The following is a 15,973-nucleotide window of genomic DNA, read 5'->3' on the forward strand; positions in this document are numbered from 1 at the left end:
GACTATTTGTCCCAAAAATTCTAAATCAACTCGATTAAACACAATATTAATTCGAAAACTTCAAGAATGCTTCAAAATTAAAATCATATTTGCCTCTATTTTAATTAACGCTCCATTTCTTCATAATGAAACTTTCTATAAAAAGTTTATCAAAATCGACAGCAGCACAAGACGCTTTAATCAGATTCATCGATTTTCCAAACTAAAGAGATTTAAAAGGTTTAATTTATTTTATCCAAACTTGACGCAATCGCAACTTTTATCTCCACAAAGAGGAGTTTCTTGCGGCAAACTTCAGCCCTCTCGGGTATTAGAGTACGTGGCGTTATTAAACATACAAGTGTTCCAAGTTAGTGTGCTTAAGTTACCGACGAGGACCACTCTCTTTGAGGATCGTAAATTGTTTAGGATTGATACTCCTCGAGAAGTGAAGAGTGGTCACTTTTCACATACAAATTTCAAGGCACACGAGTATTGTAACGCACGTGTAACGCACCATGTTTTAGCTACGACCGGTCTTAATGTCACCTAAATGAGTTGTGTAATAAAAAATGAGTCATGTATTATTGAACACGGTCGAAGAGTTTTTAGCAGCACAGGAGTATTGTAATGGGCTATAGCACACGTGTGGTGTACAACGTTTTAGCTACGGCTGGTCTAACGTCACCAAAATGAGTTGTGTAATGAAAAATGAGTGATATATTTATTACAGACGAAGAACTTTTGTCAGCACAGCAGTATTGTAATAGGCTATAGCACACGTGTGCTGTACAACGTTTTAGCTACGAACAGTCCAATGTCACCAAAATGAGTTGTGCAATGAAAAATGAGTGAACACGGTTAAAGAGCCTTGTGCAGCACAGGAGTATTGTAATGGGCTGTATCACAAGTGTGCCGTACAACGTTTTAGCTACAACCAATCTTAATGAGTTGTGTAATAAAAAATTAGTCATGTATTATTGAACACGGTCGAAGAGTTTTTAGCAGCACAGGAGTATTGTAATGGGCTATAGCACACGTGTGGCGTACAACGTTTTAGCTACGGCTGGTCTAACGTCACCAAAATGAGTTGTGTAATGAAAAATGAGTGATATATTTATTACAGACGAAGAACTTTTGTCAGCACAGCAGTATTGTAATAGGCTATAGCACACGTGTGCTGTACAAGGTTTTAGCTACGAACAGTCCAATGTCACCAAAATGAGTTGTGCAATGAAAAATGAGTGAACACGGTTAAAGAGCCTTTGGCAGCACAGGAGTATTGTAATGGGCTGTATCACATGTGTGCCGTACAACGTTTTAGCTACAACCAATCTTAATGAGTTGTGTAATAAAAAATTAGTCATGTATTATTGAACACGGTCGAAGAGTTTTTAGCAGCACAGGAGTATTGTAATGGGCTATAGCACACGTGTGGCGTACAACGTTTTAGCTACGGTTGGTCTAACGTCACCAAAATGAGTTGTGTAATGAAAAATGAGTGATATATTTATTACAGACGAAGAACTTTTGTCAGCACAGCAGTATTGTAATAGGCTATAGCACACGTGTGCTGTACAATGTTTTAGCTGCAACCGGACTTAAGGAGTTGTGTAATGAAAAATGTGATATATTGAACACGGAGGAAGAGTCTTTGGCAGCACAGGTGAATTTCGCATTGTTGAAAGATTGATTTATAGAAACCGCGCCACTGTAACTCATCCCTTGTAATATAGTTTTTCGGTGAATATTTTATGATAATTTTTTTCTCCGGGCGAAATGGACGAATGCAAGAGGAGAAAAATGTGCGAATTCGCAGCTCTATTATGCATTTTAAATTTACGTCTGTGTAAAGTTTTCAGCGAATGCAGGTTCGCACGAAGTTCCTTAATTATTTAAGAGGTGTTGAAACTTTCCTCCGGACGATGAGAGAAGAGGGTTGCTATAATACGAAACATGTTATCGGAAAATATTTGAACAAGGGGTGGAAAAAGTGTCGTTTCGCTTTTTTAATTTCGAGTCCATTAGAAGCGCGATATATAAAATCAAAGCGAGTTTGCTAAAATCAAGCGAAAATTAGCCATTTCATCAGATTTGGAAGAGCGCAAGAGCAAGTTGAATGGGTTAATTTCCTCAGCATGTCCTACTTTATGTGCTTTTTACACGCTTTCCACTTCGGATCCGTGGCAGTGTTATATGTTACAATTTCCATCCCATAATCCGGGTCTCTCTATCCTTTGAGCCAATCTACGCCCTATCGCGGTCGAACTTATGGCACAGCCCCTATTAAGCTTCCCACTTCTCCGTCCCTGGTCGACCGACTAATCAACCAAGCCGACTTGATGGATCGGCCCCTGCACACAACGAATAAATCTTTATCACGTTGCTTTTTTTACGCAGTTTTACATGTATTGAATGTGCAGGTTCCATTTCATCAGTCACGATGGGGATGGGGTGCACGGGACACACTCAAGGAACACTTTAATTAACATGAGGGGAGAAAACGCGAGAATTTTTGGAATTGTAAAATATTTTTTATGTATGCACAAAGCATACTTAGTTGACTTTAGAATGATACGTTACAGTAGTGCCTAATACAGTGGCGTCCCCAAATTCTAAAATTTTTATTCTTTGGTCTAAATTTTTGTAATTTTGCGTGGTGAATAAAACTGCCTAATGAAGTAACGTCTATTTATTTTACTACTTTAATGCCAAAGTTTGCAGAAACACAAAAATTTAAAAATATCTTAAAAATTTTGATTGGTCCTAAAATAAAAAAAATTCAAAAAGTTTGTATTTTTTTCTAAATTTTTGTAATTTGACTTACTAAATAAAAGTGCTCAATGCAGTTTCAAATTTTACTACTTTGACACTTTAATTACTAAAGAAATGTCGAATATTTAATAATATCGTCGTCTTAAGTTGCTAAAGTCCATTTTTGGATAAAATGCGTTTAAAATTTTGAAAAAACGAAAACAAAATGGTTTAGCGTTCGACTCTTTTATGTGTTATTATTTCAGAAATAAGAAACATTCTATTTTTAGTCTACAAGTTTTCAAATCTCAGTTTTGACGACAAATATTTATGAGAAAAATAAAGATTTATCGATATCTATCAACAAAAATTCAAAATGAACTTAGCAACATAACGACTTAAGCCGACGATATAATTTAGACAGTCCATCAAAGTTAGGTCTACAAATTTTATAACTACAAACCTAAAATTACCAGAAAAATGTAAATTAAAAGTGAATGGCGAAATTGTTGGTTTCCTCTAAAGTGAACAATTTCAAAAATTTTGTTTTTCTAAATTTTTAAAATTTGACATACTGAATAAAAGTATCCAATGCAGTAACATCTCTAAATTCTACTGCGGTGCCAATAAAATTACCAGAGAAACGGAAATCAAAAAAAATTTTTGGTTAGCTCTAAAATAGAAAATTCTAAAAGTTTTGTTTTTTGTTTTAAATTTTTGCAATTTGGCATACTTAATAAACATGCCTTAATGCAGTAACACCTATAAATTTCACTACTTTGACACTAAAATTACGAGAGTAGCGAAAATTAAAAAAAACAAAATAATTTTTTTAAGAATTTGTATTTTTTGTTCAAAATTTTTCTAAATGGTTATTTTGAGTAAAAGTGATGCAGTTGCATCTTCAAATTTTATTTGTTTGGTGCTAAAATTACCACAGAGGACCGGAAACTAACAGAAAATGTAGAATTTTTTTGTTAGCTTAACATAAAAATTCTAAAAATTTTGTTTTTTGTTCTAAATTTCTGTAATTGATGAAATTAGAGTGCTCAAGACAGTAACGCCACAAAATTTTACCATTTTGCCCTTAGAATTACCAGAGAGAGATAAATTAAAAACTCATATTGGAAATTTTGGTTAGACCCAAAATCAAAAATTTCAATTTTTTAAGTTTCCAATTTTTTTTAATTAAGTATATTCAAAAAATGTAGCCAATGGAGTAATCTCTTCAAAATTTCTTACTTTGGTATTAGAATTAGTAGAGCAACGGAAATTAAAAGCCAATGTCTACATTCGTTCCAACGTTATAAATTTTTAAAATTTAGTATATTGAACAAAAGTGATTAATGCAGTAAAAACTCTAAATTACGTTACTTTGGCACTAAAATTACCAGAAACACGAAAAGTAAAAGAAAATCTTCAAAAAATTAGTCCGTCCAAATTATAAAAATTCTAAAAATTTGGTTCTGATCTCAATTTTTGTCATTTGAAAAAAATAAAGAAAACGTCTTAGTGCAATAACACTTTGAAATTTTACTACTTTTACATTAGAATTTTAAGAGAAACGAAAATTAAAAAGCAATATTGAAAATTTTAATTTGCCGAAAACAAAAGTTGTTCACCTCGTCTAATTTTTTGTAATTTGCTATTTAAAAAAACGTACTTAATACAGTAACGCATTTAAAGTTAAATGTCACTACTTTGACGATAGAAATTACCTGAGAGGAACGATGGTCGAAATTTTTGGCCCAAAAATAATAAATTCTAAAAATTTTGATTTTGGTTAATTTTTTTGTAACTTGGCATTTTGAATAAAACAGTCTAAAGTAGTAACGTCGTCAATTTTTTTTCTTTATCGTTAAAATTGGCAAAGACATGGAAATAATAAAAAGGTGATAAAAATTTTGGTTTGCTCTACAATATAAAATTTTGAAAAAAATAGTTTTTTGTTCTAAATTTTTTGTAGTTTGGAATTTTAAATAAAACTTAGATTCTCTTTGATTTGCGGAAATTTTTGACGTACTTCTATAGTTTGTAAAAAAAATGTATAAATTACAATTTGAATTTTCCTCTCTTATTGTTAGACCCTTGAGGTGTGTTTGCATACTACTCAATCGATGAAAATTAATTTAACCCCCTCCGGCAAAATTCTATAAAAATATGTCAAGTTTATCCAAACCAGACCTGACTACAATAAGCTCACAACACATACAAAATAACGCTCCATAATTAACAGCGCTTTGTTTGTTGCTTTTTAACAGCGTTAGTTCGGATTTAATAAAGCTTTGACTCGGTAATAAACACAGCCCACAGAGGGCGCAATAGTTGATCAATACAAAGTGGAGGAAGTTAATTTTCTATGTGAATTATCCGTGTGTTTTCCGAAACTTGCAAGCTCAGAATCGCACTTTTCCGGTTGAAAAATTTGTCACAAATGTGGTAAGTTTTCACGCTGCGATTATGGCATAAAATTTTAAACTTAAGCTATTATAAAGTTTAAACTAAGTCGCGAAGTAGCTAACAAAAGTTAACAAAGTAGGTGAATTTGTGAGAAAGTGAAAAATGTGTGTCGAAAAGTTAAATTCGCAGATTGTGCTTAATCGTTGCATCACCTCTATAATGGGGAGAGCGGGTTGGATCCTAAGACAACATAACAACGAGATAATCTTCAGACCTTTCGCCCTTGAAAATGCGATTACAATCTCGTCTTTGAATATGAAACAGGCGGAGTTATTAAAGAACTATTTGAATAGGAAGGGAAAGAACGCCAGTTTTGATCGATCTTATTTTTTATTTAAACATTGCTTTTCATTAGTTGCTTTTTTATGCTTTAAGTGACTCTTTAAAACACTATTTTTTGAGTTAGTAGTCCTGTTAACTGGATAGACAAACTATGACTAAAAAAATTGTTAGAGTCAACCAAAATTTTTTAAATTTTTGTTGTCAATTTTATGTTTCTGGTACCTTGAAGAACTGTGGCAATAAGATTTAGAAACGTTTCTGTTTATTACATTTTTGTTTAACTTGTCAAATTACAAAAACTTAAAAAAAAAATTTTAGACACTCTTATGTGTAAGCCAAATTTCCTTAACTTCCGTTTTAGATTTTAATTTTCTGGTAATTAAAACGATAAGGCAATAAGATTTAAAGAAGTTACTGCACTTTACACTCTTATTTAACCTGCCAAATTACTAAAATTTAAATTAAAAAACATATTTTTTAGACATTTATTTTAGAGGCAACTATAAATTCTCAACTTTCTTTTAAAGTATCTATTTCTTTGGTAGTTTTCCTAATAAATCAATAAGATTTGGACACGATACTTTATTTGGCATTAGCATGCATCCTGCCAAATTGCAAAAATTTAAATCAAAAAACAGAAATTTTAGGCCGATTTACGTTAGTGCCAACGAAAAATTCCCAACTTTTTTTTTATATTCCATTTTTCTGCCAATTTTAGAGCAATAGCTATAAAATTTGGAGGCGTTATTGCGTTTAGCACAGTTATTCTACTTCTTAAATAAAAAAAATAGAACAAAAACTAAATGTTTAGACATTCTTAAATTGGCGTCAAGAAAAAAAATGCAACTTTCATTTTAAGAGTCCATTTCTATGCTAATTTTACTGTTTTTTTTTTATTTTTTTTAGTATTTATGCTCCCAAATTACAAAACATAAGAACAAAAAACAAAATTTTTAGACATATTTATTTTTGAGCTAATGAAAAATTCTCAACCTTTTCTTTCAGTTTCCATTTCTCTGTCAGTTTTAACTTTAATTCATACAATTTGGGAACATTACTGCATTAAGCACACTTATTAAACTTGCCAAATTAGAAAAACATAGAACAAAAAACTAAATTTCTAGACATTCTCATGTTAAAGCCAACGGAAAATTCCCAACTTTCACTTTGAGAATCCAATTCTCTGCTAATTTTACTGGTAAATCAATCAGATTTATTTTGCACTAATATTTAACCTGACAAATTACAAAAATTTAGAACAAAAATCAAAATTTTAGAGCGTATTTACGATAAAGCCCACAAAAAATTTCCATTTTTTTTTAGATTTGATTACTCTCCCAATTTTGGCGCTATTGCCATAAAAGTTAAAGACCTTACTAACTTACTGCTTTTGTTACACATATTCAACTTGCTAAATTAAAAAACAAATAAGAAAAATCTAAATTTTTAGACATACTTAGGTTAAAGCCAACGGAATATTCCCAACCAGTTCCTTTAAGAATCAATTTCTTTGCTAATTTCACTGCTAATTTAATTAAATAATTTAATTGATTTGGAAACGTTACTTTATTTTGCACATTTTACCTGACAAATTACAAAAATTTAGAACTAAAATCAACATTTTTGAGCGTATCTACTTTAGAGACAACGAAAAATTTTAAAGCTTTCCTTTCAGATTTAATTTTTTTCTAATTTCAGAGCTATAACCCTAAAATTGAAAGACGTTATTTGTAATAGTATTTTATTTGTTGAATTATAAAAAATTAGAACAGAAAACAAAATTATTAGACATATTTATTTACTAACCAAAAATTCCAATTTTTTTATATTAGACTCTCTTTTCCCTGTCAATTTTAACTTTAAACCAATAAAATTTGGAGAAAATACTGCATTTAGCACACTTATTAAACATGACAAATTGGAAAAATTTACAACAAAAAACTAAATTTTAGAGCATATTTACGTTAAAGCCTGCATAAAATTACTAATTTTTTTTAGAGTTGGTTTTTCTCCTAATTTTGGCGCTATCGCCATAAAATTTAAAGGCTTTACTAATTTATTGCCATTGCTACACATATTCAATTTGCCAAATTAGAAAACAAATAAAAAAAAATCTAAATTTTTAGACATACTTAGGTTAAAGCCAACGGAATATTCTTAACCAATTCCTTTAACAATCAATTTTTTTGCTAATTTTAGTGCTAATTTAATTAAATAATTTAATTGATTTGGAAACGTTACTTTATTTTGCACTAATATTTTACCTGACAAATTACAAAAATCTAAAACTAAAACCAATATTTTTAAGCGCATTTACATTAGAGACAACGAAAAATTTCAAGCTTTTCTTTCAGATTTGATTTTTCTTCTAATTTTAGAACTATAACTCTTAAATTTTAAAACGATACTTTGTTTTGTAATAGTATTTAATTTGTTAAATTATAAAAAATTAGAACAAAAAATTAAATTTTTAGTCATCTTTATTATAGACCCAACGAAAAATTCGCAAATTTTTATTTTAGCTCCACATCTCTGTCAATTTTAGCATTAAACCAATATCATTTGGAGGAAATACTGCATTTAACACACTTATAAACCTATCAAATTAAATAAATTTAGAACAAAAAACTAAATTTTCAGACATATTTGTGTTAGAGCCAACGAAAAATTCCTATTTTTTTTTTCTAGAATCAATTTTTCTGCCAATTTTAGCCCTATAGTCATACAATTTAAAGACGTCATTGCTTTGGTCTTAGCTATTTAACTTGCCGAAATAGAAAAAATTAAAAAAAAACAAACTAAATTTTTAGACATACTCATGTTGGAACGAACGAGAAATTCCCAATCTTCTGTTTAAGAGTCCATTTCTCTGCTAATTTTACTGCTAAATCAATAAGATTTAAAGACGTTACTTTATTTTGTATAAGTATTTAGCGTGCCAGTTATCAAACGTTTAGAACAAAATACAAAATTTTTAGACATATTTACCTTAGAGTCAACAAAAAATTTCCAATCTACTATTTTAGATCTGATTTCTCTGCCAATTTTAGCGCTATAACTATAAAATGTAGAGATGTTACTGCTTTTATTACACTTATGTATCTAACCTGCCAAATAAGGAAACATTAAGATAAAAAACTAAAGTTTTAGACATACTTAAGTTGGAGTCAACGGAAAATTTCTTATCTTCTTTTTAAGAGTCCATTTTTGTGTCAATTTTACTGCTAAATTAATGAGATTTGGAGACGTTACTTTGTTATGCATCAGTAATAAACTTGCAAAATTACAAAAATTTAGAATAAAAAACTATATTTTTAGACATATTCATGTTAGATCTAACAAAAATGTCCAACATTTTCTTTAGTCTATTTCTCTTCTAATTTTAGTGCTAATTAAATGAGATTTGGAGACGTTTCTTTGTTCTTTGCTAAAATTTAATGTGTCAAATTAAAAAAAAATTTAACAAAAAATAAGATGTTAAGATATGTATATGTCAGAACCGACGAAAAATTCTTAGTTTTCTCTTCAAAATTCCAATTCTCCGGTAATTTTAGAGTTAAAACAATAAATTGTAGAGATGGAACTTGGTTTCTTTTTTTTAATTATCTAATTAAAAACAAAAATAAGAAATCATTTCTTAAATTTTCAAAAATATCCCGGCGCCTCCACCATTTCTTTAAAATTCGACCTCTTGGTATTAATTCGAAACTAATCTCATTAGATCGAGTCGTCTTCCGAGATGACTGTTAATAATCCTGAGGTTAGAGCAAGCCAAACTGACACCGTCCCCATGTCGCATAACCCCATGAGTAATGGCTGGTGCTGAGATATGGGTAACCTGTCTGAAAGCATCAGGCTGTCAAGTCAGAAGCGACCATTTGTTATTAGTTGCCCTAAAGTGGCTTCCTTTCAATATTCCACTACACCACTCCACCAGCTTAAATAGAAAGTTTTCAGGTCAACAATTCCACCACCGAAGCTTAGAGAAATTAATAGAATTTATGTGTTTTTGCACCAGTGGCGAATTTATTGTAGCGTTCCGAGATTTTTCTTTTGACAAAGTTATAAAACAAATTCCTTTGTAATAATTAAAACTAAGGAGAATTTTGCAAACTCGATATTGACATAGTTGTGCTTTTTAGAAATATTTTTTAACGATGCAGGTAATTGAAATTCTTTGAAACTTTCCAGGCGAGCTATGAAAAAACTCAAAGGGGCGTGATTTATTATCATTTTAAAAAATGTCTCAACTTTCTTAATTAATCATTTCTTTTGAAATCTGTGATGTAAAGTAAACTGTTCGACACCGGGTTATCCCTTTTGGCACTTTAAACCCGAAGTTAATGCGCTCATCTTCTTGCAGATGTCCCAGAGGAGGACCCCGTCATGACATTCGAAAAAGATCTATTAGAGATGGGTTACACAGTCCGAGGAAACTGCACGTCACCTCCTGCTTATCCACCAGTCAATATCACCTGGCTGCTGAACGGGAAAAAGGTACAGTATATTAAAGCACTAGCTTTATAATGAAGGTTTTATTTACGACCGAGTATACTATTCATATACCGCAGGTTTTTATTATGCAACTAGTTAGATAATAATAGAGCTCACTAGACATTACAATGATATGACATCGAAGCTATTTACGCATATAATGCGGAAATGGTCTATTAACGCACTCAAAACAATAGTGGTAATATCAAAGTATGTTGCAACATCAAATTATAAAAACTGATTTTTCTATCCTAAAATAAAAAAAAATAAGTATTGATAAAATTTAGCTTTTTCTCATTTTTTTTACAAAATTTCAAGGCTAAATGTAGATTTTGGGGGCAGATTTTTAAAAATTTTATTTTTTGGACGAACCCAAAAGTTTCCAATATCACCTGGAAAACAGATACTGTGTATTAATGCACTAGTTTTATAATAAGTATAACAGTACAAGTTAGTAATAACCAGCATTACAACTCCAAATTCGGTCATAGACTAATGTGTATATTTTATAACGTATCGAGTATATTTTATAACGCATTCTTTCATTACACAACTAGATATAAAATGCAACTCATTAAACAACTTAATTGACTGGTACAATGACACAAAATTATTAACGCATTTGATGCGGAAATAGTCTACATATTATACACTTAAATCGAATGAGGTAATAACTTTGTTTTCACAAGTAATTACAAAAATTTCATATTTGGTTGTTAATGCTACAGCGATAACATTCGGGGAGTTTGCTACTTTTCCACCTTGATAACTAGTTAACTGTACTAAATTACGAAATTTTGAAACAAAATTCACAGATATTAGAAATTTTTATTTTTAGGACAAATTCAAAAATTTCAAAATTTATTAAAAAAAATCGTATTTTTGGTTGAGTCACAGCATCAGCAGTGAAAGTAGGAGGAGTTGCTATTCTTGACTTATTTATTGACTGTGTCAAATTTCAAAATTCTGGAATAACAGGCTCAGATTTTGAAAATTTTTATGTTTAGAACAAACCCAAAAGTTTCAAAATTCAACAAAAAATATTGTAACTGTCGTGGATTTAGTGATACAGCGATAGAATTTAGGGAGGTTGCTACCTTGACTTAATCAGGAACTGTAGCAAATTTCAAATTTTAGAGTAACAGGCTCGGATTTTAAATTTTTTTATTTTCAGAACAAACCCAAAAGTTTCAAAATTCGATAAACAAAATCGTATCTTTGCTTGTGCTGGTCTTACCGCGAATAATTTTAGGGATGTTGCCATTCTTGACCAATTCATTAACTGTGCCAAGTTTCAAAATTTTGGAGCAACAGTCTTGGAGTTTGAAAATTGGTATTTTTAGAGCAAACTCAAAAGTTTTAAAATTCAAAATAAAATATTTTTTTGGTTGTGTAAGTGCTACAACGATCAAATTTGTACAGGTTGCTTCTTTTAATGTTCTAAATAAGTGTACCAAATTTCACAATTTTGGAGCACAAGAGTCTAATTTAAAAAATTTTTGTTTTTAGTAAGGACCCAAAAGTTTCAAAATTTAACAAAAAAAATTGTAACTGGTTGTTTCAGTGCTACAAGAATAAAATTTGGGGAGGTTGATATTCTTGACTTATTCATAAACCGTACAAAATTTCAAAATTCTGGTGTAACAGGTCCGGGTTTTTTTTTTTTTATTTTTAGAACAAACCCAAAAATTTCAAAATTCAATAAACAAAATTAAATCTTTGCTTGTGTTGGTCCTACACAGATTCAATTTAGGGAAGTTGCTATTTTTAACTAATTTATTAAATGTGCCAAATTTCAAAATCTTGAAGCAACAAATGCAGATTTTAGAAATTTTTATTTTTAGGACGGACCCAAAAGTTTCAAAATTCATTTTTTTTTTATTGTGTAAGTGCTACAACGATCAAATTTGTAAAGATTGCTTCTTTTAATGTTTTGAATAAGTGAACCAAATTTCACAATTTTGGAGCACGACTCTAATTTTAAAAAAAATTGTTTTTAGTACGGACCCAAAAGTTTCAAAATTTAACAAATAAAATCGTAACTTTGGTTGTTTTAGTACTAAAAGAATGAAATTTGGGGAGGTTGATATTCTTGACTTATTCATAAACCGTACAAAATTTCAAAATTCTGGTGTAACAGGTCCGGGTTTTTAATTTTTTTATTTTTAGAACAAACCCAAAAATTTCAAAATTCAATAAACAAAATTAAATCTTTGCTTGTGTTGGTCCTACAGGGATTCAATTAAGGGAAGTTGCTATTCTTGATTAATTAACACATGCAGATTTTAGAAATTTTTATTATTAGGACGGACCCAAAAGTTTTAAAATTCAAAATATTTTTTTTATTTTTGGTTGCGTAAGCGCTACAGGATAAAATCTGGAAAGGTTGCTCCTCCTAATACATTAATTAAGTGTACCAAATTTCAAAATTTTGGGACACCAGACTCTATTTTTAGAAATGTTTTGTAAAATTGTGTTTATAGTTGTGTTAACACAACAGAAATAAAATTTAAGAAAATTGCTATCTTTACCTTACCTATTAACTGTACCAAATCACACCAGTCTGGAGCAAAAGACGCAGATTTAAAAAAAATATATATTTTTCGTACAATAGAGCACTAGTTTAGTATTAAGTCTATTATAACATAATTATAACTACGAATGTGGTTGTAGTCCACTGTACTATAGCGTACGTGTGATTCCAGTACACGACTACTTATAGTATAATAGAGCTGATATCACATTACTAAAATGAGTGATGCTTATATCACCTTACTAAAATGAGTGATGCGGTACAACAGGATGACAACGAAACTATTAACGCATCCGATGCGGAAACATTCTATTACCGCATCCACAGCGAATGTGGTAATAGCTCAGTTTCCACATCAAATTATAAAAGCGTATTTTTCTATCTCGAAAGTCGCCAAATCGATGGCAATAACAGACAATTTATTACTACGCTATCTTCTCTTTTAATAATAATGCAGTTAAACACGAAGGTATCACGACGAACACAAACACATTAAGTTATTTGGTCGATAATGTAAGAATTTTGGCTTAGTCATGTGAGTTTTATCGCGAAGTTTGCACAAATTTTAGAAGGGTATGATGTAGGAAATAATGGTGTAATCAGCTTACTCTTATTGGAACTTGAGGGAGACGGAGGCGGCAAACGGGAGCTTTGTCATCGAAATGTTAAAAAGATAAAGTGAAATTGGGCGAAAATTATTTACCAATTTTTTAAGATCCGGCTCGATGGACCAAAATACGCCTATTTCATTTTTTAATCCCCCTGTCAACAATTTAAAAAACATGTTTTTCTAAAACTAATGAAAAAAATCTCTTTGAAATTTGACCGCTCGGCGACAAAAGCGCCAATTACGACGTAATTTCAAAAGTACAAAAGGAAAACTCCAAGAGAATCAGATTTTGTGATGGATGACTCATTACAATTGTGCGCCGACAGAGAAACTTTTAAATCAACGCTTTAACACAACTCCATTAATGTCAGGATCAGATGTGCAATATTTCGCTACAATTATAAAAAGCTCGACATCCGTTTACAAGCGTGTAGTTCTTAGAAAAGCTGCTCGTGTCATGGTGGAGTCATGTTCAAATTAAATTTATGAGGCATCTAAGCGTATTCCGGCTTCCCCACATTTTTTCGGGTTATGTGGGCTTGAAGGCTGTTAATTCAGATTATGTAATCTTGGCGACTTTGGAATTAGTCTCGGAGGTGTTGTAATAACCGGAATTTTAGATTCGAGGTGGTTAACGGTTTGGTTTCGATAGGCAGGGGCGGATTAGGGGAAAGAAGGTCAAGTCATTTTCTATTTTTATAGAAAGGTGTTTGGTTATGAAGAAAAAATACTTTAAAACGAATTTTGCTTATTTTTTTTTTTGAACTAGAAAGGCGAGCTATTGTACAGGGTGGTACTCGATACGCTTCTTCGACATTTTTCTCAAAAAGTACAAACGATGAGAATTTGAAATATTCAGGTTGTATCGAGAGTAGTAGCAAATTTGTTTATTTTTAGTGAGACACTCCGTATATTATTTCATTTTAGGGCGAACTCAAAAATTTAAAAATTCTATAAAAAGATACATTTTCGGTCGTGTTAACTATTTCTGCGTCATTTATTGATTGTGTCAATTTACAAAATTGTAGAGCAAAATCCGCAAATTATAGAAATTTTGATTTTTAGAATAAACTGAAAAGTTTCAAAATGTCAAATTTAGGGAGATTGCTACTTATATGTCAATTATTAAATGTACCAATTAACAAAATTTTAGAGTAAAAACGCCGATTTTAAAAAATTTTGATTTTGGAAAACCCCAAAGTTTCAAAATTTTATAAAAAAATCTTTGGTTGCGTTAAGGCTCTAGCAATAAAATTCGGGAAGATTACTACTTTTAACTCATTTGTTAATAAATTTTAAATTGTTTTTTTTTCTACAAGTTTGTAGCTTCGTTATGTTAATATTGGTTCAAAATTATTTTTATTATTTTTTTTTAAATTGGGTTTTTTTTCTACAAGTTTGTAGCTTCGTTATGTTAATATAACATAACAAATATAACATAACATATATTAACATAACGAAGCTACAAACTTGTAGAAAAAAAAACCCAATTTAAAAAAAAAATAATAAAAATAATTTTGAACCAATCAAATTTTTAAAATTTAAGATTAAAATTTGTATCTTTGGTTCTGCTAGAGATATAGGGACAAAATTTGGGGAAATTATTGAATTAAATCTGTTTATTAACAGGGCAAAATAAAAAAAAATAAACTAAAAAACGCATATTTTCGAAATTTTTATTTTTTAGGACAAACCCAAAAGTTTGAAAAATCTTGAAAAAAAAAATGTGTCTTTGGTTGTTTTAATGCCAAAGCAAGAAATTCGAGGAGACTGCATCTTTTATCTCAATTATTAAATTGTACTAAATTACAATTACTGGCGCAAAAGATGCAAATTGTAAAAATTTTGATTTTAGGACGAACCAAAAAGTTTCAAAACTATTGTATAAAATTTTATTTTTGGTTGTGTTAACGCTACAGTGATCAAATTCGGGGAATTTGCTACTTTTACCTCATTTATTAACTGTACCAAATTATAGAAGTCTGTAGAAAAACCGCAGATTTTAAAAAATGTATTTTTAGTGCGAACCCAAAAGTGTTAAAATTCCATTAAAAAAATGTAATTTCGGTTGTATTTTCGCTACAGCGATGACATTTGGAGAGGTTGCTACATTCACCTCAATTATAAACGGTACCAAGGCATAACAATTTGGTGCAAAATAAACAGATTTAAGAAATTTTGATTTTTGGACAAACTCAAAGATTTCAAAATTTTATAGAAAATTGTGTCTTTGGTTATGTTAATGCTTCAGCGGAGAAATTATGGAAGTTTGTTACTTTTACCTTATTTCTTAACTGTCTCAAGTTATACAATTCTGGAGCAAAAAACACAGGTTTTCGAAATGTTTATTTTTTGGTCAAATTTCAAAATTCTATAAAAAAATTGTAGTTTTGGTTGTGTTGATGCAACAGCAATGCAATTCAAGGAGATTGCTAGTTTTACGTCGTTTATTAACTGTACTATAGTCAGAATTTTATAACTTTGGTTTAACTCCGCCTACCTTTTGGGCCAATTGAATTTTAGCTGGAAGTCTGATTTACTCTGCAACATTTTGATTGTTCGTTGATGTTTGCCAGAAGTCGGGGTAGAAATGTCTACACATTAGAAAACGAAATAAAATCAAAATCGACCAAGGTTTTACGATTAATTAAATTCCCGCAAAACTGCAAATCTTCTTGACAAGTGTGACACTAGAGTTGTCAAATTTTTGATTATGATGTGTAAAGGAGGCTAGCCATTCCTTGATTCGACAAATTCAAATCGTCATTTGTCTAGAGAAATTCTAGAGAAAAAGACGCAGATTTTAGAAAGTTTTACTTTTAGAACGGATCCAAAAGTTTTAAAATTCAACAAAAAAAAAA

At 30.4% G+C, this 15,973-nt stretch overlaps 1 protein-coding gene across 2 annotated transcripts in view; it reads left to right on the plus strand.

Annotated features, from left to right (window-relative positions):
• The window catches only part of LOC148176330 (uncharacterized), a 183,430-nt gene that overhangs the window by 79,053 nt on the left and 88,404 nt on the right, over positions 1-15,973 (plus strand). For both annotated transcript variants that reach the window (XM_088034284.1, XM_088034285.1), the window contains exon 4: positions 9,839-9,972. In XM_088034284.1, the coding sequence (XP_087890410.1) occupies positions 9,839-9,972 (134 nt within the window). The remainder of the gene's footprint in view (positions 1-9,838; positions 9,973-15,973) is intronic.

The sequence above is a fragment of the Gnatocerus cornutus genome, chromosome 4 (genome assembly GCF_029298725.1).
Source record: "Gnatocerus cornutus isolate USDA-ARS CGAHR chromosome 4, icGnaCorn1.1, whole genome shotgun sequence".
Classification (NCBI taxonomy): Eukaryota; Metazoa; Arthropoda; class Insecta; order Coleoptera; family Tenebrionidae; genus Gnatocerus; species Gnatocerus cornutus.